We start from the raw sequence: 26,981 nt of genomic DNA on the forward strand, positions 1-26,981 counted from the left end.
ATAAAGGTGACCCAGTTGATATTGTATATTTGGATTTTCAAAAGGCGTTTGACAAAGTACCTCATGAAAGACTTCTGAGGAAATTAGAAAGTCATGGGATAGGAGGTCATGTCCTATTATAGATTAAGAACTGGTTGAAAGACAGAAAACAGAGAGTAGGTTTAAATGGTCAGTATTCTCAATGGAGAAGTGTAAATAGTGGGCTTCCCCAGGGATCTGTGCTGGGACCACTGCTTTTTAACATATTTATCAATGATCTAGAGATGGGAATAACTAGTGAGAAAATTAAATTTGCTGATGACTTAAAGTTGTTCATAGTTGTTAAATCGCAAGAGGACTGTGAAAAATTGCAAGAGAGCCTTAGGTCGGGTTACCATATTTGGAGCCTCACAAACCCGAACATTTGTCCCCACCCCATCCCCGCATTGTTCTGCCTCTAGTCCCACCCCATTCTACCCCCAGCCCTGCCTCCTCGAATCCTCATCTGCTTTCCCAGCAAACTCTGGCTGGTTCTTGAGGGCCTCGAGCATGCACCACTGTGTGCGACATCATCTGTGCATACTCAGAGGTCCTCCAGATGTAGCCAGAGCTCGTCAGAGCTTTCCAAAATATGGACAAATTGCTGAGTTTTGGAAAGTCTGTCTGGGTTTCCCTGGACATCTGGTAACCCTAACCTTGGGAGACTGGTCGTCAAAATGGCAGATGACATTTAATGCGAGCAAGTGCAAAGTAATGCATGTTGGAAATAGAAACCCAAACTATAGCTATGAGATGCTGGATTCTGTGTTAGGAGTCGCTGCCCAGGAAAAGGATCTAGATGTCATTGTTGAGGATACGTTGAAACCCTGAGCTCAATGTGTGGCAGCGGCAAAGAAAGCAAATAGAATGTTTGGAATTATTAGGGAAGGGATGGACAACAAAGATGAAAATGCCCTGGTATCACTATAGTGCAGCCGCACCTTGAATACTGTGTGCAGTTCTGGTTGCTGTATCTCAAAAAAGATATAGTGGAATTAGAAAAGGTAGAGAGAAGGGTGACAAAAATGATAAAAGGGATGGGACGACTTCCCTATGAGGAAAGGCTGGCTAGGGCTCTTCAGCTTGGAGACGAGACAGCTCAGGAGTGATGTGATAGAGGTCTCTAAAATACTGAATGGAGTGGAAAAGATAGATGTGAATCGTTTGTTCACTCTTTCCAAAAATACTATGACTAGGGGACATGTGATAAAGCTACTAAGTAGTAGATTTAAAACAAACCGGAGAAAATATTTCTTCACACATGTAATTAAACTCTAGAACAGGGGTGCCCAACACGTTGATCGCGATCGACAGGTCGCTCGCTCAGGCGACCCCAGTCGATCGCAGAGCGGGTTCCCTTCCCTTCTCTTTTTTTCCCCTCCTGACTAGCCCGCTCCTGACTTCTGCTGCTGCCGCCGCTGCTCAACATTAAAAAAAAAAAAAACCGGCTTGAAGAACTTATGCTCCGGGGGCTAACGTATGCTTGTACCGGCTTCCCTTCTCTTCCCTCTGAAACCGGAAGTTATGTTGGGGGGAAGAGAAGGGAAGCCGGCACGCACATGTTAGAGCCCCGTTCGCAGGCTAAAGCGGGAGACAGGTCAGTGAAGCTTGCGATTTGCTCTTCTTGCTGCCAGGTCCTGCCTACTTTCTGTTTCCTCAAAGGCAGGACCCGGCAGCATTTTTTTCAATAGGTCGATCTTGGGCCGATCAGCCTTCCTCTCCCCGACGTCAATTCTGCCGTCGGAGAGGAAGTTCTGGCCAACGGAACTTCCTCTCCGAAGGCAAAATTGACGTCAGGGAGAGGAATGCTGGTGGGCCCGAAGCAGGGAGAACTTGGCCGGCGGCCTGTTATCCGATGGCAGTGGCTTGGGGCAGGGCAGGGAGGGAGAAAGAGGGCAGGCAGGGAGACAGAAGGAAAGAAGAGAAACAGAAAAAAAGAAAGGGGGCATGAAGAGAGAAAGAAAGAGAGGGCAGGGAGAGAGGAAGAAAACGTTGGGGGGGGGAATGAAGTCAGGAGGAGAGGAAGCATACAGGCTAAAAGAAGGGAAGAAAGATTGGATGCACAGTCAGAAGAAGAAAGTGCAACCAGAGACTCATGAAATCACCAGACAAGGTAGGCAAAATGATTTTATTTTAAATTTAGTGATCAAAATGTATCTGAATTTATATCTGCTGTCTATGTTTTACACTGTGGTCCTCTTTTACTAAACCGCAATAGAGGTTTTTAGCGCAGGGAGCCTATGAGCGTCGAGAGCAGCGCTGGGCATTCAGCGCAGCTCCCTGCGCTAAAAACTGCTATCGTGGTTTAGTAAAAAGGGAGGGGGTATTTGTATGATTGTTAGTGAGGTGACAGTGCATAGAGTCATCTGCTTTGACCTCTTTGAAAAACCCTGGAATAGGAATGATGATTAACATTTTCTATGCTTACAGTGTGCTTTGTGTTTTTTTTTTTAAATTTTATTGTTGGTAGATCATTTTGACTTGGTCATTTTAAAAGTAGCTCGCAAGCCCAAAAAGTGTGGGCACCCCTGCTCTAGAATTTGTTGTCTGAGTGTGAAATCAGTTAGCTTAGCAGGGTTTAAAAAAGGTTTGGATAATTTCCTAAAAAGAGATGTCCATAGGCCATTATTGAGATGGCTTGGAGAAATCCAATTCTTATTCCTAGGATAAGCAGCATAAAATCTGTTTACTACTTGGGATCTAGCTAGGTACTTGGGACCTAGGTTAACCACTGTTGAAAACAGAATACAGGGCTTGATGAACCTTTGGTTTGTCCCAGTATGGCAATTCTTATGTTGTTATGATTTAATGGAACAGAGTTAGCATGGGTTCAGCCAAGGGAGATCTTGCCTCATCAATTTGCTTGACTTCTTTGAAGGTATAAATAAACATTTGACTAAAGGTGAACCAGTTGATGTAGTGTATCTAGATATTCAGAAAGTTTTTGACAAAGTTCCTCATGAGAAAATTAAAGAGTCATGGGATAGGAGGCAATGTTCAGTTGTGGATTAGGACACTGGTTGTCGAACAGAAAACAAAGTAGGGTTAAATGGCTATTTTTCTCAATGGAGGAGGGTAAATAGTGGAGTGGGATCTATTTTGGGATTGGTCATATTTAACTTTTTTATAAATGATCTGGAAATTGGAACAAGGAGTGAGGTGATTACATTTGCAGACAACACTAAACTGTTCAAAGTTGTTAAAACACATGCGGACTGTGAAAAATTGTAGACAGACCTTAGGAAATTGGAAGACTGGGTGTCCAAATGGCAGATGAAATTTAATGTGGTCAAATGAAAAGTGATGCACATTGGGAAGAATAACCCAACTAATAGTTACCAGATGCTAGGATCCACCTTGGAGGTCAGCACCCAAGAAAATGATCTGGGTGTCATTGTAGACAATATGCTGAAAACATCCGTCCAATGTACGTCGATGGCCAAAAAAGCAAACAAGATGCTAGGAATTATTAGAAAAGGGATGGTAAACAAGACTAAGAACCTTGTGTACTGCATTTATTTCTGGTCTATTTACCTTAAAAAAGATATAGCAGAATTAGAAAAGGTTCAAAGAAGAACGACCAAGCTGATAAAGAGGTTAGGGCTCTTCAGCTTGGAAAAGAGATGGATGATTGAAGTCTACAAAATCCTGAGTGGTATAGAATGGGTGCAAGTGGATATTTCACTTCATCAAAATTACAAAGACTAGGGAACGCTCAATGAAGTTACAGAGATACTTTTAAAACCAATAGGAGAAAATATTTTTTCACTTAGCGAATAGTTGAGCTCTGGAACGCGTTGCCAGAGATGTGGTAAGAGTAGTAACATACCTGGTTTTAAAAAAAGGTTTGGACAAGTTTCTGGAGGAGAAGTCCATTGTCTATTGAGACAGACATGAGGCTTGCCCTGGATTGGTAGCATGGAATGTTGCTACAATTTGGGTTTTTGCCAGGTACTTGTGAAGACGGGATACTGGGCTACATGAACCATTAGTCTGACCATTAGTAAGACATGTTCTTATGACAATTGGAATAAGCGGCTCAGTTTTTACTTTTGAGATATGAGTAAGTTGGTCATTATCACCACTTCACCAGTGTAAATACTTGTTAATATAAGTCTGAATGTAGAGGACACAATGTAACTCGCCCTGGATAAGGGTGGGTGAGAAACAAACAATCATGTACTGTGTTCAGACATCATGGACAAAACAAGTATGTAGACATACTTAAATACCTCAATATATACACTTTGGAGGAAAGGTAGGAAAGGGGAGATATGATAGAGATGTTTAGATACCTACATGGCATAAATGCGCATGAGACGAGTCTCTTTCATTTGAATGAGAGGGTATAGGATGAAGTTAAGAGGTGGTAGGCTCAGGAGTGATCTAAGGAAATACTTTTTTTCAGAAAGGGTACTAGATGCATTGAATAGTCTCCTGGTAAAGGTGGTGATGAAGTCTGTGTTTGAATTCAAGAAAGTGTAGAACAGGCAAGTGGGATTTCTTAGGGAGAGGACATAGTGGATGCTGCAGATGGGCAGACTGGATGGGCCGTTTGGCCTTTATCTGCCATCATGTGCATGTTACATATTAACCTATTAAAATGCCACCTACAAACCCAATTAACATTTGTCCTATTTTATTTGTAGCATGAGAGAGAGCAGATTATGACAACCAATGTCTGGTTAACTCAGGTAAGGACATTGCTGTTTCCTTGATCTCCCTCAATTTATAACCTCTTACTGTCTAGGTGTTTCTGACTCAGGGACAAGAACCACGGTTCCCTCTGGAACCCAACACAGGAGTGGCTGTCCTGCAGTTACTGGGATTCCCTCTTTTGCATTGCTGCTCTAGCATCTTTTGAAACCCCTAGAAACGTGGCAAGAAGGGGTCACTGTCCTGGGGCCAAGTGGAATGTAAGGGACCCACATCACCCTTTTAGTCTGGCTGTAATCCCAAAAAGGATGGAACTGCTGTTCTGTCCAGTGTATACACTGCTCGTAACAAACAAGTTGGCAATAATTGCTAAAGTTCAGGGACTGAATTACTTATACCCGGCTGCAAAACATAGAAATTCTTACCAAAATCAGAAGTTTCTTTTGTGAAATAGCTCCTGTAGTAATTTTTATATTTCCCAAATGTTTATAATGCAAGAATATTGATCTTGAAGCAGTATATTTGACAAGTAGACCAGCAATACACAGAGATCCACACCACATGCAAGGGGGAGTGGTTTGGATGGTCCCAAAATATCCATATGTATTTTCCATTTTAGAAAGGGATAGCATGTGGATACCATGTTTTCAGACATTGAATTTATACCTGCCCTGAGACAGCTTGAACAGGCAGGTACAAAGACCAGTGGAACTTCTACCATCCACCACTGGCAAAATCACCCACTCCCAACACCCCTTCCTGAAAGCCAAAAGGACCTTTCCACCCCTCACTCCGATCCCAGGCATCTATTGGGTGCGGCTTTTCTTGGTTGAACCTGGTGCCATTTGAACTGCTCCTACTTTCCCCCTCCCCAGTATACCAAGAAGAGGCAATGAGTGAGGGTGTGTAGATACTTTATGGCTTGGGGAAGCAGGGGGCAGACTGCCGTGGGAAGGTGAAGGAGGAATATGGATGTTGAGAGCAGTGATTTTAAAAAGCAGCTCCCTCATACAATAGGGGGAGAACTGGATGCTCTTTTCCCATATGTACGGCTTTGTAAAATTACTTCTTCTGGATGTCAGCAAATCCCCTTGTATTTGCCAATGTCCATCTTGGTATTCTATGACTTATCTAAACTGGACCTTCACATCTGTTACTTGGAGTAAAATTTATTTTAAATTCAGCAGACTCAGTACAGATAAACAGTGGCTCTCATTGTCTCTCAGGAATGGCAAGATTACCGTCTTACTTGGAAACCTGAAGATTTTGACAACATGAAGAAAGTGAGGCTGCCATCTAAACACATCTGGTTACCAGATGTGGTCCTGTACAACAAGTATGTGCACAGTTCTAGACTTACAGAAGTTACTAAGTAGTAGATTTAAAACAAACTGGAGAAAATGTTTCTTCACACATGTAATTAAACTCTGGAATTCATTGCCGGAGAATGTGGTGAAATCAGTTAGCTTAGCAGGGTTTTTAAAAGTTTTGGATTATTGAGATGGCTTCAGGAAATCCACTGTTTATTTCTAGGATAAGCAGCATAAAATCTGTTTTACTACTTGGGATCTAGCTACGTACTTTGGCCCTGGGTTGGCCACTGTTGGAAACAGGATAACTGGGCTTGATGGACCTTTGGTCTGTCCAAGTAGGGCAATTCTTATGTTCTTAAAAGGGAATTTCAACAAGCTCACCTAGTCTAGCCATTGTCACCACCTACCACAGTCACACACAGTACTTTACCCCATTGCTAATGACCCTCTCTTCCTGTTTTATAGCATTTTGGATACTAACATTTCCCTTTTCCTCATTTCCTTGGGAGACTTTTCAATGCTAGGACTTGCTTTTTATGAAATAACCTTTTATTAGAAAAAGTTATAGGTACAAACCAGCAATGAAAAACAAAGTACAAGAGCTGATTGAAAAGTGATGATAGCCTCTGGTTTTCTTTCCAAGAAGTAGACGTGGCAACGCTGTATTGATTTTTGTGAAGCTCAAACCTCAACCTTTCTGAACCTGCAGATGGGCTGCCGTAGTCTTCATTGTTGGGTCATGGCGAGAGGAAGAACTTTGTATGTTTCGTCGTGGCAGATGAGGGCTTTGGCAGCACTAACATTTGGGCTACATTTAAATTATCCGGCTTTGCTTCAGCATTCACCATTATATTAAACATCTGGACCAGAGGTTCCACTACCTCCTTTCCCCATTAGTTTATAAAAGTCCGCCCGAAATCCCATCTGCACCTGGGGCTTTCAGTAAGGAGCTCTATTGTATAGCTCAAAGGACCTCTCCTGCCATTTTAGGAGCATTTAATTGTGCACTATCCCCCTAGGGTAGGCGAGGCAAGCAAAGACTATTTAAGTAAGTCTACCCATGCAATCCCTCCTCACCTGGAGTATCATATAAGCGACTATAACATCTGTAAAACAGTTAGGAGATGCTAACTTCAGCAGTAACCCTCTCCCCCATCTCCGACTATAAACATATTTGTTTCCAGTCGTCCCTGTTATCCACTAGCTGAGCTAGATTTACATGCTTGCTGATACAACTCATTAAGGGTCACTTGCAGTTCCAGTAATTATGATTTATTGTCCTCTCTGTGGGTCCTCCCATATCTCTTCTTTCCACACTGCAAGTTCTAATCTCAAAATTTATTTTGTCCCAAGCCTTCTTAACTACTGTAGCTCATAATCTCTCCCCTTAACACCACCTTTGCTGCTTCCCAATAGAGTTATGGGGTGGTGTACGTGTTCAGCATTATGAATTTTGTAATCCTTCCAATGTTTCAAAAGTCTTTCCTGGAGCTTAGGATCTCTATATAGCACTAATGAAAAAAGCCAATGCTATGTGCCCCTTCCTGGGTCACCCATATCTCACTGCATTCACACCCAGGCTTGATCAGAGATCGTGTAAGAGCCTATCTCTGCCTGTCCAATCAAATTGAATATCTGCCTGGACACCAAAATATAATTTATCCAAGACTGCGTGGAATGGTCTCTGGAAAAAGGAGTGTAATCTCTGTCCCCCGGGTGCAGTACCCTCCATACATCCACTAAAATGCCAAGACAGCAGAGCCCTCACACCCCCATCTCTCTACTTGGCCCATGATATAATCCCTGCAGCATTAAGTCCCCCACCCCCTTAAAATTATTGGAGTGGAGTGGGACTATACTGAAGCAGGTGAGTCAATATAGTTTTGTAAAAATCTTTATCATAGGCATTCGGAGCATAAACACAAGCCTTAGTGATAAGATAGTAAGATCTAAGAAACAGTCCACTTTGGCAGCCTATGAAGGCTTAGAAGTCTTTCCACAGCTGATATATTTAGACACACAGTTCCGACTAAGGCTTCAATTGCCATGGTCTTAGCCTTTCTTTAGTGGGGGTGGGGCGGCTTGATAAAGGCCTTGCAATGGATTCACTCAAGGTACAGATAGCGGGTCTTTCCAGCTTTAGAGGCAGACCAAGCAGCAAACCTTGGCTTTTCATCCAGCTGTGTCAAGATTTTATGGTTCAATCTTTTTTTATTTTGTGAAAAAACAATGTCAAAACAAACAATACAGCAATACAACCATACAGCATTCCCATACCAGTAATAAACCCCCTAGTATCCGTCCTCCCACCCACCCACCCACCCACCCACTCCCGCCCATGGGAACAGCCATTGTTACACATCAATTTAGCAGTCTACTGCGCACCACCGGGGTCAAAGTGTCACAAAAAGGTAGCCAACAACGTAAGTATGCAGATCCTAATTTAGAGTTGATATCAGCAATGGCCAAACGCTCATAACCCGCCAGTTGAATCATCTGAGCACGCCATTGTGCTAGTGTTGGGGTATGCTCAGACAGCCAGCACTGAAGAATAGTTTTAATGCCCATGAATATTGTCTTATGAACAAATGCTGCCGCTCCTTGACGTTTGGGCACCAGAGTAAGTTTCAACGTGAAAAGAAAAGTGTTTGTGGGCGACCAAGTACAGTTCCAAATGGATTGAACATGCAGACAAATTCTCTTCCAATATGCCTGAATTCCCGGACAGAGCCAAAACATGTGACCCAGAGAAGCCCTCGGGGCCGCGCACTTCGGACAGCAGTCAGTATCACTCGCATGCACCCGATAAGCCCGAACTGGGGCAAAGTATGCCCGGGCCAGAAACTTGTAATAGCGTTCTTTTTCAGCCGGAGATACCAACAATCTCATGCCCAAGGAGAAACTCCGCTTAAGCACCTCATGTGGGACGGTGAAGTGTAAATCCAAAGTCCATTGATGAGCCAAGGAAGCATAATCCAATTCACCGGCTAGGTCTTGTAAAAAGTGGTGATGAAAACGTAACGGTGTAGGTTCTTGTGCCATCAAACAAAGGGCTTCAGACAGTTTTTCTTGAACTTCCTTTCTCAAGTCCGATTTGGGCAAAGTGCTGACATAGTGATGTAGTTGGTTATAAGGGAACCAATCACCGGGCTCCAGTAGAGAAGAATCACATAATGATTGAAAAGATTGGAGAGACCCATTAGATTGCAACACATTCCACAAATAATACAGTCCCCTCCCATTCCACCAACTTCCAGCAGACAATGGCATACCTGGGGAAAAATCTCCACTGCCGGCGACCGGAAGGCACGGGGTCACATCATGTCTAATTGCCAGTCGCCGGCAGAGAGACCTCCAGAGTTTTCTCAATGGGAATAAAAATAAGTCCCCATAGGTCACCTCCCGTTTAGGCAAGCTACCAACATGTAGTAAGTAGCTAAAGTGGTAGGGAGCAAACGCTGAACACTCCACCTCAGTGGCTGTGTGTCAAGATTTTAAAGAAGCGTTGTTTTTGACTGAAAGAGCTAATCAAAGTACACAGGGACCCAACACTCCTGTATTTGAACTGTGGTTTGAGTTCCCTGAAACAGAGAATGAAACATGGCCCAAGTCGGGATCCTATAAATCTGGATTTTGAGATACATTCTTTTGAGAAAATCAGAGTTTACGTAGTTCTATGATTGCACAAATCCCCTTTGTCCTGGATTTATAGGTATGTGCTTGGCTTTGGGACTGAACTGATTTTACTACTAGGGGGAGTACAGCATGTGTTCTGAAAAAGATGTGCATTCTGCAACACCCAGACTGCGGGTTGGGATTGAACACCTAGTGTATGGAATCCTCCAGGGACTAACAGAAAGAATATTTTCTTAGGTAGAAACCTAATCTTCCATTTTATGCATGTAAGGGTTTCCATAGTACCCCTTCTGAAGTACGTACATCAGTAGTAGTATGCATAACGTCATCTTTTTCTATTATCTGGCATAAATTTTTGCATGTTGCTTTTCAACCAACTTGCAATCAGGTCACCATTTTTTCTCAAACTTGTCAATTGATTCACTTTTTCATTTTTTTGGTATGTGACATTATACTGTCTGATCTGTTTTATGTCTCTGCTCAGTGCCGATGGGATGTATGAGGTATCCTTCTACTGTAATGCTGTAGTATCATATGATGGAAGTATTTTTTGGCTTCCTCCAGCTATTTACAAGAGTGCCTGCAAAATTGAAGTCAAGCATTTCCCCTTTGACCAACAGAACTGTACAATGAAGTTTCGTTCTTGGACTTACGATCGTACAGAAATTGATCTTGTGCTGAAAAGTGAGGTAGCCAGTTTGGATGACTTTACACCAAGTGGCGAGTGGGACATTATAGCCCTACCAGGGAGGAGGAATGAAAATCCTGACGATTCTACCTATGTTGACATCACTTATGATTTTATCATTCGAAGAAAGCCACTTTTCTACACCATCAATCTTATCATTCCCTGCATCCTTATCACATCACTGGCTATCTTAGTTTTCTATTTACCTTCAGACTGTGGAGAGAAAATGACACTCTGTATCTCAGTTCTGCTGGCTCTCACTGTTTTCTTGTTGCTTATTTCAAAGATAGTACCTCCCACCTCCCTTGATGTCCCTTTGGTTGGCAAATATCTTATGTTCACGATGGTATTGGTGACTTTCTCTATTGTGACCAGTGTTTGTGTACTCAATGTTCATCATCGCTCCCCAACCACCCACACCATGCCTCCCTGGGTAAAGGTGGTGTTTTTAGACAAACTTCCCACTTTACTCTTTATGAAGCAGCCACGGCAAAACTGTGCACGTCAACGACTGCGTCAACGCCGGCAAGCTCAAGAACGAATTAGTGGGAGCTTTTATCTGAGAAACAGTGCCAAATCCTGCACCTGTTTTGTGAACCAAGCCACAGTGAAGAAGTATGGTGGGCAGATTTCAGAGCCATCTGCTATCAGGAACAGCTCTCGGGAGAGGCAGGTGAAACAAGGCAAACAGTGCTACTGCGGGCTGGAGGAGGCCGTGGATGGTGTCCGCTTCATTGCCGATCATATGAAAAGTGAAGATGACGACCAAAGCGTGAGTTCAAATACATGTTTTATGCTTTGTACAGAATGGTTAATGAAAGCACAACACTCCTTGCACACTATTCTAGGCTTTAAAACACAGAAAAGACCTATACACAAAACCTCTCTCATCCCTCTAGTAATAAGTACTCCAGAAGTGAATTCTCATAAAAATAGCTCACTTTAGCACAATCCTGGACAGGTGAAAAGTAATCAGTCCCTTTCTTAAAGCTCTTCTAGAATAAACAAAAAGAGTAAAGTAGCAGTACAGAACTGATGATGAGTAATGAAATTCAAACATGGAAACGTAGCTCCAGCTGCACTGCTCTATAACTTTGCTCAGCCTTTTCAAGCTATTTTGCTTTGATAAACATGGAGCTAAAATATTTGCAACTAAAATCTCTGATATATGTAGCAACAGTGAAACTTCTGGGTGGAATTACAGGCTAGCAAATGCTTTGAACTCATGGACCTCCAGCAACTTATAGTAACACACACAATAACACAGCAGATAAAGACCTGCACAACAGAGAATGACACAGGGACAAATTTGTCCCCATCCTATCTCTATCTCTGTGAGTTCTGTCCTCATCAGCTCAAGGCTCAAACACTTTAAAATCTTAAGTGTTCGAGGCTTGTGCAAATGAAAACCAAGCTTGCAGGGATGGCGCAGGAACTAAGACAGAACATTTGGGGATGGGACGGGGATGGAGACAAATTTGTCTCCATGTCATTCTCTACCGAACAGTCCATCCAATCTGCCTAACAAGGTGGCCAGAACCGCACCCATTACTGTGTGTGGCCTCAGTCATTCATGATTAAATCACCTGGACCAGATGGTATTCATCCAAGGGTACTAAAAGAACTGAAATATGAAATGCTGATCTGTTAGTGATCTGTAACCTGTCGCTAAAATCATTTGTAGTATCTGAATATTGGAGGGTGGCCAATGTTACGCAGATTTTTAAAAAGGGTTCCAAGGAAGATTACAGTGCTGGGCAAAATAGTGAACATTATAATAAATAAAATTATGGAGCACTTGACAAACATGATATAAAGGGACAAAGTCAGTATGGGTTTAGCCAACGGAGATCCTGCCTCACCAATTTGCTTGACTTCTTTGAAGGTGTGAATAAATATGTGAATAAAGGTGAGCCGGTTGATGTTGTGCCTCTAGATATTGGGAAGAATCAGTATATATGATCAAGGATTGGATTGGAGAGGCTTTTGCGAAAATTAAAGAGTCATGGGATAGGCAGCAATGTTGAATTGTGGATTAGGAATTGGTTATCAGATAGAAAACAGAGGGTAGGGTTAAATGACCATATTTTCAATGGAGGATGGTAAATAGTGGAGTGCCGCAGAGATCGAGTGAGATGATTAAATTTGCAGGTGACATTAAACTGATCAAAGTTGTTAAAACGTATGCAAATTGTGAAAAATTGCAGGCAGACCATAGGAAATTGGAAGACTGGGCATCCAAATAGCAGATTAAATTTAATGTGGACAAACGCAAAGTGATGTATATGGGGAAGAATGACCCAAATCATAGTTAACAGATGCTAGGGTCCACCTTGGGGGTTAGCCCCCAAGAAAAGATCTGGATATCATTGTAGACAATACAATGAAACCTTCTGCTCAATGTGTGGAGGTAGCCAAAAAAGCAAATAAGATGCTAGGAATTATTAAAAAAGGGATGGTTAACAAGACTAATAATGTTATAATGCCTCTATCACTTCATGGTGTGACCTCACCTTGAGTATTACATTCAATTCTGGTTTAATTTATCTCAAGAAAGATGTAGTGGAGCTAGAAAAGGTTCAAAGAAGAGCAGCCATGTTATGACTTTCAGTAGATACAGCATGTCTTCTTTGCTGCTGGCGATAAGCATTGTATCATCTGCATAGCACAGGTTGTTTATATTTCGGCCACCAACTTTGAAACCAACCCTCTCTTCTAACAAATTTGCTTTTCTGAAGATGGCTTTCGCCATAAAGGTTGAACAGGTAGGGTGACAAGATGCATCCTTGCCTGACGCCACGATTTATTAGAAACCAATCAGTGTTGCCATATTCAGTTCTCACTGCGTCTTGATTTTTGTAGATGCTCTTTATCAGTTGTTATGTATTTGGGTATTCCCATTTGCACTAGATTTCTCCATAGTTTATCGTGATCCACACAGTCAAAAGCTTTGCTGTAGTTGATAAAGCAAAAGCATAGGGACTTTTAGTATTCTTTGCTCTTCTCCAATATTCATCTAACATTGGCAATAATGTCTCTTGTTCCTCAACCTTTTTTAAAACTAGCCTGAACTTTGGGTAATTCTTGCTTAACGTATGGATGACGTCAAGGATGACAAACAAATTGCAGACAGACTGAATTCCTTCTTTGCGTCTGTCTTTACAAAGAAAGACACCGCAACAATACCTGACACAGTGAAAGTGTTCAAGGGAGTCGTAAAGGACAGCCTCACCACAATAGAAGTGGACTTGGACCAGATTTACCACCAGATCGACAAACTTAAAAATGATAAATCTCCTGGAAAGGACGGAATTCATCTGAGAGTCCTAAAAGAACTGAAATTTGAAATCGGAGAACTATTGCAAAAATTTGCCAACCTGTCAATTAAAACAGGACAGATACCGGACGACTGGAAGATAGCGAACGTCACGCTGATATTTAAAAAAGGATCGAGAGGAGTGCCAGGCAACTACAGACCTGTGAGTCTCACGTCTGTCCCTGGAAAGATGGTTGAGGCGCTGCTCAAAGATAGCATAGTCCGGCACCTAGACACACACGACCTGATGAGAGCCAGTCAACATGGGTTCAGGAAAGGGAAATCATGTTTGACGAACCTACTTCAATTTTTTGAGACAGTGAACAGACAAATTGATAGTGGAGAACTGGTGGATATTGTATACTTGGACTTTCAGAAAGCGTTCGACAAGGTTCCACATGTAAGACTTCTCAGGAAATTACAAGGCCATGGAATAGAGGTAGATATACTAAGATGGATAGGCAAACGGCTAGAGAACAGAAAACAGAGAGTGGGCATAAATGGGAAGTTCTCAGAATGGGAAAAAGTGACTAGCGGTGTACTTTATGGCTTGGTACTTGGACCCATCTTATTTAATATTTTCATAAATGACCTGGAAGAAGGAACATCCAGTGAAATCATCAAGTTTACAGATGACACAGAGCTATGCCGGGCAATCAGATCGCAGAAGGACATCGAGGAACTCCAGAGCGACTTGAATCAATTGGAGAAGTGGGCAGATAAATGGCAGATGAATTTTAATGTGGAAAAATGCAAAGTGATGCATTTAGGCAGAAAAAATAAAGATCACAAGTATAGTATTTCAGGTGTAACTCTGGAAAAGACCGAACAGGAAAAGGACCTGGGTGTACCGATAGATAGGACCCTGAAACCGTCAGCGCAATGTGCGGTGGTGGCGAAGAAAGCAAATAGAATTCTAGGCATGATAAAGAAGGGAATTACGAGTAGATCAGAGAAAGTTATAATACCACTTTACAGAGCCATGGTCAGACTGCATCTGGAATACTGCATCCAGCATTGGCCTCCATACCTAAAGAAGGATATAAAACTGCTAGAGAGGGTGCAGAGACAAGCAACAAACTAGTGAAAGGTATGGAGCACCTGGACTACGAGGAACGACTTAGGAGACTGGGGTTGTTCTCCCTTGAGAAGAGGAGACTGCGAGGGGATCTGATTGAGACTTTCAAAATACTGAAAGGATTCGACAAAATGGAGCAGGGAAAGCAGTTATTTACAATGTCCAATGTGATACGGACAAGAGGACATAGATTGAAGCTGAGGGGGGCAGGTCCAGGACGAATATCAGGAAGTTCTGTTTCACGCAGCGAGTGGTGGACACCTGGAATGCTCTCCCAGAGGAAGTAATTGCAGAATCCACAGTTCTAGGATTTAAGGGTAAACTAGATGCACATCTCCTTAAGAGTACTTCAAAAGGAAGTATTAGTTCAAACCTCCCTTGTACTCCTCCTATTTCTATGTGATTTTATCAGAAAGTTTCCCAGGCCCTCAGCGGTGCCACCATAGGTTCAATAAACTATCATAACCAATGGATTTATGCCCCTAATCGTCATCGGGTACCTGGTATTATAGAAGTCTGATATTTTGTCTATATTTGTGATTTTTCAATTTTTCAATAAGTTAAATAATTTAATAATTTAAATGCTTTAAATAGTAGAAGTGCTTTATGATAAATGCTATGCACTTAGCTTGGGTGGTTAGCCTAGAGGGACAGAGTCGCCAACATGTTTCACCCCGTTAAGGCTTCCTCAGGGCAATATCCCTGCAATAAAAAACCAACTTTAATAATCCAAAAACTACAAAACATGCCTGTGGATTATACTAATATCGTTCTCTTACCTCATAACTATACACTCAACACAACGCGGCCACCCGTACTGTGATCAAAGATGGCCACGGCGTGTACTGTAGCTTCTTAAATATTCTCTCTCCCAGCTGAGACCGACGTCATCGGGTGAACCCGGAAGCGCGGAAATAACCGGGAAACCCGCGGGAGGAAATTCAAAGAGTTAAACTCACTCCTGCTTTACTGTCCATAGACAGGGAACTGAAACAAAACCTCACCAGAGAGATTGCCATTCTAATTCTGCATTCAACCCATAAGGGGTAACAGAGTTAAGTTGGTATATCCACTTCTGTTCCAGGAAATTGAGTTTTGCTTCCAAATTACCTTCTTGTCCCTGAAAATCAATGGCATCAATCACACGCCATCTAATCTGATCAATGGAATGATTTTTAGCCAGCCAATGGGTCACCAGGGGGGCTGTCAGGGTTTCAGTGAAAATCCTAGACTTGTGTTCGTTAAGTCTAACTTGGATGGCCCGCTTAGTGCGTCCTACATAAACTAAGGGGCATGGGCAAATGATGATGTATACCACCCAAGTAGACCTACAAGTGGTGTGGATTCTAGCCCGAATGGTGCGTCCCGTGAGAGGGTCCCGCCATATACTACCCTCGACGGTCTTGTCACACCATTGGCAGTGGGAGCATTTAGTGTGGGCTGCCTGGTTGTCCATAGGGCGAACTTGGCGAGTGAGCATCTGACCGATCGTGGTGCCCCTGGTGTAAGCTATAAGAGGAAATTCCTGCAAACCCCTCAAAGTCCTCAGGATGGGCCAATGTTGTCTAATAGAGCCCACCACCCCTTTAGCTGCATCCGAAAACGGAAGGACGCAAACCAATCTGGTACTTTCTGAGTCTCGAGGGGTATTGATATCTTTCTCTTGGAGCAATGGAAATAAAAGCCTGGATGTCTCAATCCGTCCTCCTTTTTCTGGAACCATATGGTAACCCTATTATGACCAGAACCACAATGTGAACAATTAAAAAATCAAGAATGATTTTGTGAAAAAAATTATAAAAAAAAACATAAGGAGTGGGTGTTCATGAAGATAACCGCCTGATATGGAATGTGAATATCAGGATTTAGATTTTAAACTGAAAAGGTGTTTGGAATAACATTTTACTAGAGGTTAGAGAAAATGCATTTTTGTTAAAAATCATAGGATGTCAAAAAAATAATGAATAAATAAATAGTATAATAATAATTGGTCATGTGATGATGGCTAAGTTTGGTGTGTACTATTAGAAAACATACTGATCTGAAATTGTATATGGAATGGATCTTTATGTTGTAAAAATGACCATAAAAATATGCTATAATCAATTTCTGAGTTCAAATCTTTTGGTTGTACGGTATTTAGTTGAAAAATCCAGCGTTTGGCCCAGGTGAGAGTTTTATCTATGTTGCCACGGCACCATCTATTGCAGAGGTGCACAACTTCGGCCCTTGCCAGGCCAGGTTTTCAGGCTTTTCACAATGAATATGTATGAGATCAATATGCATACAATGGAAGCAGCACACAAAAAAAGGAGAAATCCAATGTGGTCTGCTGTTGCGCAGGACTCGCTTGACCATATTCGTTCAATATTGGCGTTTGTTTGATATCTTTTATGCGGTTTGTCTTATATCTTAACCACCATGGACCCCTGAGGAAGGCCTGTTATCCGAAACACGGACCGTGTCGGGTCCCTTGGTTAGCTATAAGGTTGTATATGTTACTGGATTTTTTCTATTAATAAACAACGCCTGCATCTTGTATATTATCTGTAGTTTGTTTGTTGTTTTCTATAATGGAAGCAGTGCAGAAAAATAGATCTCATGCAAATTCACTGGGGAAATCCTGAAAACCTGACTGGATTCAGGCCTCGAGGACTAGAGTTGTGCACTCTTGATCTATTGGAAAATTATTGGAAAGTGAATAATTTCAGGTCATCTATGGTGTGGTTCATTTCTTCTCAATGTTGTCGAAGGGGTATAGAACATATAGCACTTTGTGGCTGATATAGTTTCTATGTTTGATTATATGCGTGTTTTGATCATTCGTACAATTTTGCCAATGTATAATTTCTTGCAAGGACAAATAATGATATAAATAACGATAGATGAATTGCAATCAGTTGTAGGTTTTAAAACAAGTCTCCTTCCTGATTTGGGATCAATAAATTCATTAATAGTTAAAACATGCTTGCAAACAGAGCAACGGCTGTAGATGTGTTGGTCTTCATGGTTATTTTGGGTCAAATGAAGTGTAGGAAGTTTAGGTGCCAAAATTTATTGTAAATTTCTATTACAGGAATAGGCTACAGTGATTCTTTAGCCCCCAAAACATTGATGACTTTCTAAAATGTAATAACAGCGACAAATGTTTCTGATGTTAACTGATAGATGGGAAAATCTTAAGGTACAGACTAGATCTGGGGAATTTCTTGCATCTTTTTGTAATAGAAGAACCTGGCGATTCATTCAGACTGCTCTCTTGTAACATTCTTGGGTATAGTTTTTCTTGAAAATGCTTTCCTATGTGTCCTGCCTGTATTTGAAATTCTTCGCTCTCCATACATAGCCTTTTGAGTTGTAAAAATTGTGAAAAGGGTAAATTCCACTTGAGTGCTGCTTGGTGAAAACTTGTATTCTATAAGTAAGCATTTCTGTTGGTTTACAAAAAATAGTAGTTTTGAAATTGTAAGTGGTTTTACGTATCAGAATGAACTAAAGCATCGTGAGCATTTTATGAAATGAACAAAGATGAACTGTGATTAATGAACTGAGAGAAATTGTGAGCAAATGAGCTGAGACGAATAGAAGTTTTGAATATATTTTTAATAGTATGTTAAAGTACAAAAAAAGCACTTTCAAGCACTGATGCACTTTTACAATTAAACACTTTATAGTCTTTATAGGTTAGCAGTGTAGAGTATTCTGATGGTTCCGAATATTAGATTGGTAGGTGGTTATTTATAAGGGAAATATGAATTAGATATCATTAAATTAAAAAAAATTTTAGAATATGTTTTTACAATTTTGGATGAAATAAATAGTCAACAAGATAAATTTAAAATTGAAGGAGATAAAAGAAGGAATATAGTAATTTAAATCTAGTATTTAAATTAAATTAAAGTAAGTTATCTGGTAGGGAGGTGGGTCTCAAGCCTATGATGTTAGAAAGAGTGTAAAAGAGGATGGTTTCTTCTTTTTGAAGAAGTCCCAAAAAAATGGGAAAAATTGACTCCACAGTTGAAATTTAAAACTTTAAATTACTAGAGGAATTTAATTTAAAGTCTACCCACCAGTCTAAGCATTTTAAATGATTGTCACAAGAATTCAGCCATTCAAAAAAAAAAAAAAAAGTTTAATTCTGAAATGGTTCATTCCTACAATAAAAAAAAATTGTTGTCAATATATCATTTATACATTCAGAAAAGAACTAAAAACTATACTTTTCAAGAAATTCCTGAAACAGCCCTAACCTCACTTACTCTCAAAATCACTAAAATAGTCAAAGGATTGAAACCCCAGTCTACAAATCTTCTGTTAAGCCTCCCTGTTCTTAACCAACAAAGAAACACCAAAGATCTACTCTTTACCAATCTAGCAAACCAATTGTTCTCCCATTATAACCCTTTTTATAAATCTTTTGTAAGCCGCCTTGAACCGCAAGGTAATGGCGGAATAGAAATCCCTAATGTAATGTAATGTAATAAAGCTTAATGTTACTCATGAATGGATGTTCTTTCAGAAATATGTCTTCAAAGTTAGCTATATAGAGGTTAGCTATGTCAGGAGCCATGGTTGCCTCCATAGTGGGTCCTCTGATCTGTTAATAAAACCTACCATCGAAGACAAAATAGTTTTTTAGTGAGGGCAATGGAGGCTAACTCAATGATAAAATGATTGGGTATTCTTCTTTCCATATGTCCTCTCAGTGGTTTTTTTCTATGATAGTGAGTGCTTCCATCTGTGGTATATTTGTATAAAAGGCCTCAATGTCAAGTGCTACCATCATATGTATTAGATCACTAGCACTGGCATAGAATTCTGACCACACACAGGTCCTACTTTGTTTGTTTTTCTGGACATATGTATCGCAGATCAAGACAACTTTCAAAACACACACTACAGATATCTACTGTGTTGGAATAGTGGCTTATGAACATACACTTAAGAGTCCTGAAGTAACTCAAAGCCTCTCTGTTTACTGTTGGGAGCATGCCTAGCATCTTCCTGAAGAGTTAACCCAGAAAGAATGCACTTACCATGTGTTAATAAATTGCAGGTACTGCAGAAGGCCTTAAATTGCAGAAATTCCCTCCCCATTAGCCCATGTGAGAATCAGTATGCACTCCCGAGCCACCACATTAATTGCTTGGTATGGACCTATCAAATGCGTGCACGACAATTGTGCCTCGACAAATGCACCCTGACAATTGCAAGCATTGAACGCGAGGCGACCCGTCATATGCACCCCAACAATTGCGTTCCCCGATGCGGATACTATTTTGTCTTTTTGAAGAGAGCCCACTTAAAATATTCACTTGCTATCTAGTGTTAGGGTAAGCTTTAGATTATGATTATGGGAACCCTTTATATACGTGGATATCTGGAAGGCCCTGATTTGCTCAAACTCTTCAGGCCCCATCCCTTGAGGTTAAAAATATTTCTATGAGAGGTATTTTTTGGATTAAGTGCCTTGCCCAGGGTCACAAGGAGCAACATGAAATTTGAACCCACAACCTCAGGGTACTGAGGTTGTAGTTCTAACCACTGTGCCACACACTGCTTGCCTGACCATCTCTGTGATGACTGAAGAAGCGGGGCATTTTGGCATTGACACTTGTGGCCATCAGGCCCATGAGGGGCTGACCCCAAGACTGCACTATCAACTGAAAGGCCACGGGGCTTAGACACCACTCTCCGGGATCTAGCATGTGACGACTTAGGAAATCTGCCTGAACATTCTCCACTCCAGCTATGTCCGATGCTGAGATCTCTTGAAGGTGCGACTCTGCCCAGACCATGAGTAAAATTGCCTCCTGCGCCACCAAAGTGCTCCTGGTGCCCCCCTGATGACTGACATAGGCCACCACCATGGCATTTTCTGACAGAACCCTGACTGACTTGCCCATCAGAAAGGACTGGAAGACTAGCAACGCCAGACGGATGGCTCTGGTCTCCAAAACACTGATTGACCAAGAAGCCTCCTCCGTAGACCAGGTGCCCCAAGCTGATTGACCTAGACACTGAGCCCCCCAACCGAGAAGACTGGCATCCATGAGCAGCACCGTCCATTGCGGCTGATCCAGACTCACCCCTTGTACAAGATGGGGGGGGGGGGGGGTCTGAAGCCACCAGCAAAGACTGCCCCGAGCTAAACCCGGAGGCAGAACAGGGTGATCCTGACTGTGCCTCTGAGGAGACCACCTCTGAAGAGCATACTGAAGAGGTCGCATGTGGGCCTGCAACCACCTTACTACATCGAGGGAGGCCACCAAGACTTGGAGGAAATCCTGTGCCCGAAGACACCAGGACGCCATAAGCAGGCGAATTTGAGATTGAAATTTGCTTAGCCAGGCCTCCGGAAGGAAGACCTTCCTTAAGGAGGTGTCGAACAAGACCCCAAGATATTCCAGGCGCTGACATGGAGACAACCAGCTCTTGGCAAGGTTGACGGTAGTACCCATCCTAGCGACTCCACCACCCGAGCCATGACCCGAGTGCTCTTCTGGAACGACTTGGCTCGAATCAACTAGTCACCCAGATAAGGATGAACAAGAATGCCCTCTTTGCGCAACAACGCCGCAACGACCACCATCACCTTGGTGAAAGTCTGCGGAACCGTGGCCAGACCAAAGGGAAGTGCACAGAACTGATAATGTTGCCCCAAGATCGCAAAGCACAGGAAGCGATGATGGGAGGCCCGAATAGGAATGTGTAAGTAGGCCTCGGTCAAATCTAGAGGTCAGAAACTCCCCTGACTGGACCGCCAGAATCACTGACCGCAAAGTTTTCATGTGGAAGGAAGGCACACGAAGAGCCCTGTTGACCCCCTTCAAATCCAGGATGGGTTGAAAGGTATCTTCTTTCTTTGGCATTACAAAGTAAATCAAGTACCAACCTGTGTCCCACTCCAGCGGGGTAACTGGAACTACCGCATGAAGATCCAACAATCGTTGAAGGGTCTGGCGAAAAGCCTGCTGGTTCCCTGCCACCTGCGAGGGAGAAGCGAGAAAATGGTCTGGTAAGGACCGGGCGAACTCCAGAGCATAGCCGTCCCGGATCACTTCCAGAACCCACTGATTGGACGTGATGTCTGCCCATTATGGATAAAAGTCTCTCAACCGGGCGCCCACCGGAACCAAGACGGGCGGCAGGGGACCCGGCAGGGGCACTACCTGCACCCCGGCGGGCTCCATGAAAGGACTGCATGCGCTAGAAAAACCTGCCTCTAGAGAGCTCAGGAGACTGAAAAAAAGCAGCCCCTCGACCGGAGTGGAAACGACAGAAATCACATCCACACAAGCAGCGCCGCCTCGAGCCAGCAGCCTAGACCTTTCCTCAGGCAAACGAAGCACTTTAGAATCAGTGAGAAGCTGAACCAACTTGTCCAGGTCCTCACCAAACAAGAAAGATCCTTTAAAAGGAAACTTCGTCAACTTAGTTTTGGACACCGAATCCGCCAATCAAGTGCGAAGCCACAAAGTACGGTGTGCTGCCACTCCTAAGGCCAGAGACTTGGCAGAAGCTCGCAAGAGGTCATACATGTCATCTGAGAGATAAGAAACACCCAATTCAATTTTTGCACTGTCTTGCCTTAGCAAGTCCCAATTCTCAGGTTTATCATCAAGTACATGCTGGGCCCAACGAAAACATGCCCGAGCCACCAGCCCGCCACACATAGCCGCCTGGACTGACAGAGCTGTCAGATCAAAACTCTGTTTAAGGGATTCCAACTTATGCTCCTACGGGTTCTTCAAGGCCGCACCGCCATCAACAGGCACGGTATGCTGCTTAGAGATGGCCAAGACCACCGCATCCACTAGAGGCGACTTCAGAGTATCCCTATCCCCTTCTGGAATGGGATACAGGCGGGCCATGGAGATCGCAAAGCGAAAAGGGGCTTCTGGCATCTGCCACTGTGCGAGCATGATGTCCCGAATATCCTGATGCATAGGAAAAGAGCGGGGAACAGAATGAATCCCTTAAGCAAGGGGTCCACCATATGTGAGGGCTCTGACACAGGGTCCTCAAAGTGCAAAACCGAGGAGACCTGAAGGATTAACTCATGGAGCTCTTCCTGCTGAAAAATGAGCACCACAGACATCTTCGCCGGCTGGGGGGTGCTCGAACCTCATGCCGGCGGAATCCGACCCCACAAGAGGATTCTCCCCAAGGGTCCAGGTACTCATCAATCACCTTGTGCTCTTCTGGGAAAAAATCCTCATCCCAAGAGACCCTCGAACGTTTGGATGAGAGGAGTAGAGGGGGGCAAAACTGCTGCTGTGTGGGGCCACACCGGGAAAGATGTCAAGGGTAACCCCCCCCCCCCCCGAGACCCCCAAAGTGGACACAGAACCTCCTGCTGCCAGCACATAAGCTTTACAAAGTGCTAACATAAATTCAGGGGGAAAGACACCCAGCGGCCCCAAGGAACTCCCTGCCCCAGTAGGGAACCCTGACATACCTTGCCCGAGGCAACTGAAATGAGGAGGTTCCCGCCAAAATTGGACCTGAAACTGCCAAAATTGGAGCTCCTGCAGCCAATTGTGTCTGAAAAGCCTGGCACTTTCCTGATGCTGAGGCCAAGGAACCAACCGATGCGAAAAGAGAATCCCCAGCCGAACCGGCAGTAAGGGAATCTTGTTCTCCCTACACGTTGGCTGCTGGGGAACCTCCCGCTTAGGCGTCGGGGGAAGCCTGGGCTTCCTGATGATCTGAAGTCGAACCGCAAGGCACATGCAGCGGGGTGCCCTGGCTGCCGGCATCCGCTGCCGACGCGGCTTCTCCACCGCTCCAGCCTGCGCAACGCTTGCACAGGCCAGCCACGAGTACCTCGCGTCTGAAGCACTTTTTCCCTTTAATAGAGCTCATTGTGCTGAAAACTGCCCTAAGCTGTAAAGGAAGTGCCGGTTAGTTGAGAAAAACAGAAAAAAGGCAGTTTTAAAGGGAAATGAGCCCTTTAGACTGGCATACCTCAGGATTTTTTTGTTATTTCTTTTTACTTAGTCAGAACAGACTCCACGGCTCTCAAAGCTGGAGGGCTGACCAATCAGGGGGCCAGGCCGCCTGCTGAGGCCCTCTGCAAAAATATGGGGAGGTGGTGGAAGGGACCCCGCACGAGTCGGGTTTAATACCTCCGAGGTCGGACGGATCCCCAAACAGAACCCGCCCAAGCTCTATCTTGCACAAAGAACCAGGAGTCCACAAAGTTCCAACAGTGCTAAGAGGGGAGCTGAAAAGCCTTACCACCTGCTACCGGAGACTGAAGAAAACTGGAGTAGCAAGAGGGGCATGCTATACATATACAAGTTTGATCTCAGACTCCACCTGCTGGTAGCAGTGAGGCATATTAGGCACCCGTAAAGGAACTATACTGATCTATCAAGCGATACAGAACTACAATTTGCTGCAGCTACTCGCTGCCTCCTCCTAGTGGTACACTTCCTTTGTGCATATTTTTGAAAATGAAGATGTCTAAATGTTCCTTTGTAATGCCTTTTCTATTCAGCCTCAAGTGCACATGTACTTCTTGGGCAATTTATGACGATTTAACTATTTTTACTGAAACTTTGAAAAGGATGTCAAACATGGACCGTAAAAGGTGTTGTGGGGGGGGGGAGCGAGCAGAGTGAGAAAATAATTTTATAACTGAGCATATTCATGAAGAGTACATGCATGCATTCGCCTGTGGGGATATCGGTGAATTTTCCAAAAGTATGCTCAAATGTCTGGTTTTGAAAGTATGTATTTTATAGAATAAACAACTCTTGTCTCCTCCCCACCCATACTACATCCCCAGGAACACCTATATCTGTAAAAGTAGGCACATGCTCACATGGATGAATGCAATTGCACACTTTTAGAAAAACCATTTCTGCACATGGAAAACATTTGTAGAAATTTACTACCATAAAAACACTGCTCTGCCCACTATAATGACCTTGCACAAAGAAAATTATCCTCATTCTTCAATTTATGCAAGTTCTAGTGATTTTGATCTAATTTGCAGCCTTAAAATCAGACGTAGTGTCTGCATCATTATACTGATACAACTGCTATTTACCATTTCTAGAGCGCTACCAGACGCATGCACGCAGCACTGTACATTAAACATGCAAGAGAGTCCCTGCTTGAGCTTACAATCTAATTCTGACAGGCACACAGGACAAAAAGGATAAATCTATCTATGAGTTTTAGGTGCCCCACTAGCTAATCACCTGTCCCTTTCCTTCCACTCCATTCACCTATTAAAAATTTTCCTCCTCTCCCCTTTTCCTAGGTAAGCGAGGACTGGAAATATGTTGCCATGGTGATTGACCGCCTCTTTCTCTGGATTTTTGTCTTTGTGTGTGTCTTTGGCACTATTGGAATGTTCTTGCAACCTCTCTTCCAAAATTATACTACCAACACCTTACTGCAGCCCAGCAACCCAGCAGCAACCAAGTAGCTTTTTAATACTACAAGAGACTTCAAGTTCAACGTAAACAGACTCAGTAAATATTAAAAAAAAAAAAGAAAGAAAGAAATATAGTAGGCCAGATTTTAACATCATCAATTTAATTTTGGTACAAAAAGCTCATTTTTAGACAAGCGGTTTGTAAGGGAGGAATTCCCGCAATATGCACTGCGACGCATTCTTCTTTCCGGGGTAGAAGCTTTAATCAGTGAGGTTTTGGGTTCTATTTCTGCAAATGAAAGCGATAATACGTACAGTGGTCTACAGGTGGATGGGTTTCTGAGAGTCAAAGCAACCCAACAGCAACAGGGTGGGCAGTGGAGGGGGGTGGAGGAACAAGTGACTCACTTGCATGTTTGGAACATAGGACAAAATTTACCATTATGTTCTGATTTGGGCTCATGCCTCAGAGCAGTGTCTCTCAAACTGTGTGCCATGGTACAGTGGTATGCCTCAAAGAGTTTCCGTGTGGGCCACAAGAGATTCCAGAATTTTACTACACTAGAATACATGTGTACATCAAGTATGCAAGAGCCTGTCACTGTTATGAGCGTCTGTGTGTATAAGGATACAACTACCCAGAGAAGCATCATTCTTTGACATGATTAGTCTTTGAAAACTAATGGCAAGTAATTTTAGTTTTATATGTAGTAGTTATCCCAACTTGAGCCACAAAGCAATCCAGAAATTAAATCGAAAAAAGACAATGACTACAGAGGGTGGATGATGAAATGCATGTTTGCTTGTCCACTGTCGAGCTGCATTTTAAGTTAATTTGCACTCAAAAACAAGCACATCCATTGCATTGATGAGCAATTCTGTTCTATCTACTTTATAATTACCCATACATAGCTTAAAGAACTTTAAATAAATAGCTCTCAAATTTTAATTTTTTGTTGGTTTTGCAATTTTATAATTTCAGTTATAATGTGCCACGAAAAATATTTGCTCAGTTTAGTGTGCTGGAGCTAAAAAAGTTTGAGACACACTGCCTTATAGAGATATAAGAGCTAGAGTCTTCAAGCTTCTGTTTTACTAACAGGCACATTGATTCACATTACAAAAAAGAGCCACATTGCTTTAAATAAATGTGTTGTTACCTTGTAGTTATAATTGAAATACATAAGTATTAGCAATGGTAACTAGTAAACATTAGGATTAGCATGTTGAATTTGTTTTAGAATACACTAATATGTTTTAGCTTTGTTTTTCTTTTTTCTCTTAATAAAAAAACTGAAGAAATTCCAATGAACTTAAAAGTTTTATCCCTTGCACACCTCTAGTACAAGATTTACTTTTTAACGGAAGCATATTTACTGAAAAAATGCCCATGTACAAGCTCTCCACACATCCTTCTTCTAATTTTACACTTGAAGACAGACCTCTGAATTACTTTTGCATTTTGTTTTGCATGTCCAGAAATACTTCTAATTTTTAAACTGTACTGTTTGGACATAGCTTGATCAAAGGTGCAATGATTTGCAAATTCCAAAGAATTTAGAATGGGATGTGTGGCTATTCACATTCCAAGTGGAGGTTTGGGAAAAGGGTCCATTTCAAGTGCTATTGTATTTATTCTACTGTGTAATAAAAATCACTTTTGGACCTAAAGTGTAAGACTATTTCAATCTTTTCTACATAGATAAAGAAAACCAGAAAAGATCCTTATAGAACCCCTAAAGCTGGAAGCTCTCATGCCATGACATATTTACTCACAGAAACATGTCAGCAGATAAAGGCCAAATGTCCCACCCAGTCTGCCCATCCATTATCTCCTACTGTCCCTAAGAGATCCCATGTGCTTGCTCCATGCTTTCTTGAAT

General features: G+C 42.6%; 1 protein-coding gene across 1 annotated transcript in view; it reads left to right on the forward strand.

Moving 5' to 3' along the window:
• CHRNB2 (cholinergic receptor nicotinic beta 2 subunit) overlaps positions 1-25,417 on the forward strand; it is a 46,068-nt gene extending 20,651 nt beyond the window's left edge. The window contains exons 3-6 of the mRNA XM_033925137.1: positions 4,668-4,712; positions 5,901-6,010; positions 10,108-11,083; positions 24,982-25,417. Coding sequence (XP_033781028.1) covers positions 4,668-4,712; positions 5,901-6,010; positions 10,108-11,083; positions 24,982-25,149 — 1,299 coding nt within the window. The 3' untranslated portion in view covers positions 25,150-25,417. The remainder of the gene's footprint in view (positions 1-4,667; positions 4,713-5,900; positions 6,011-10,107; positions 11,084-24,981) is intronic.
• Positions 25,418-26,981: the final 1,564 nt, after the last annotated feature.

Source organism: Geotrypetes seraphini, chromosome 16 (assembly GCF_902459505.1).
Source record: "Geotrypetes seraphini chromosome 16, aGeoSer1.1, whole genome shotgun sequence".
Lineage (NCBI taxonomy): Eukaryota > Metazoa > Chordata > Amphibia > Gymnophiona > Dermophiidae > Geotrypetes > Geotrypetes seraphini.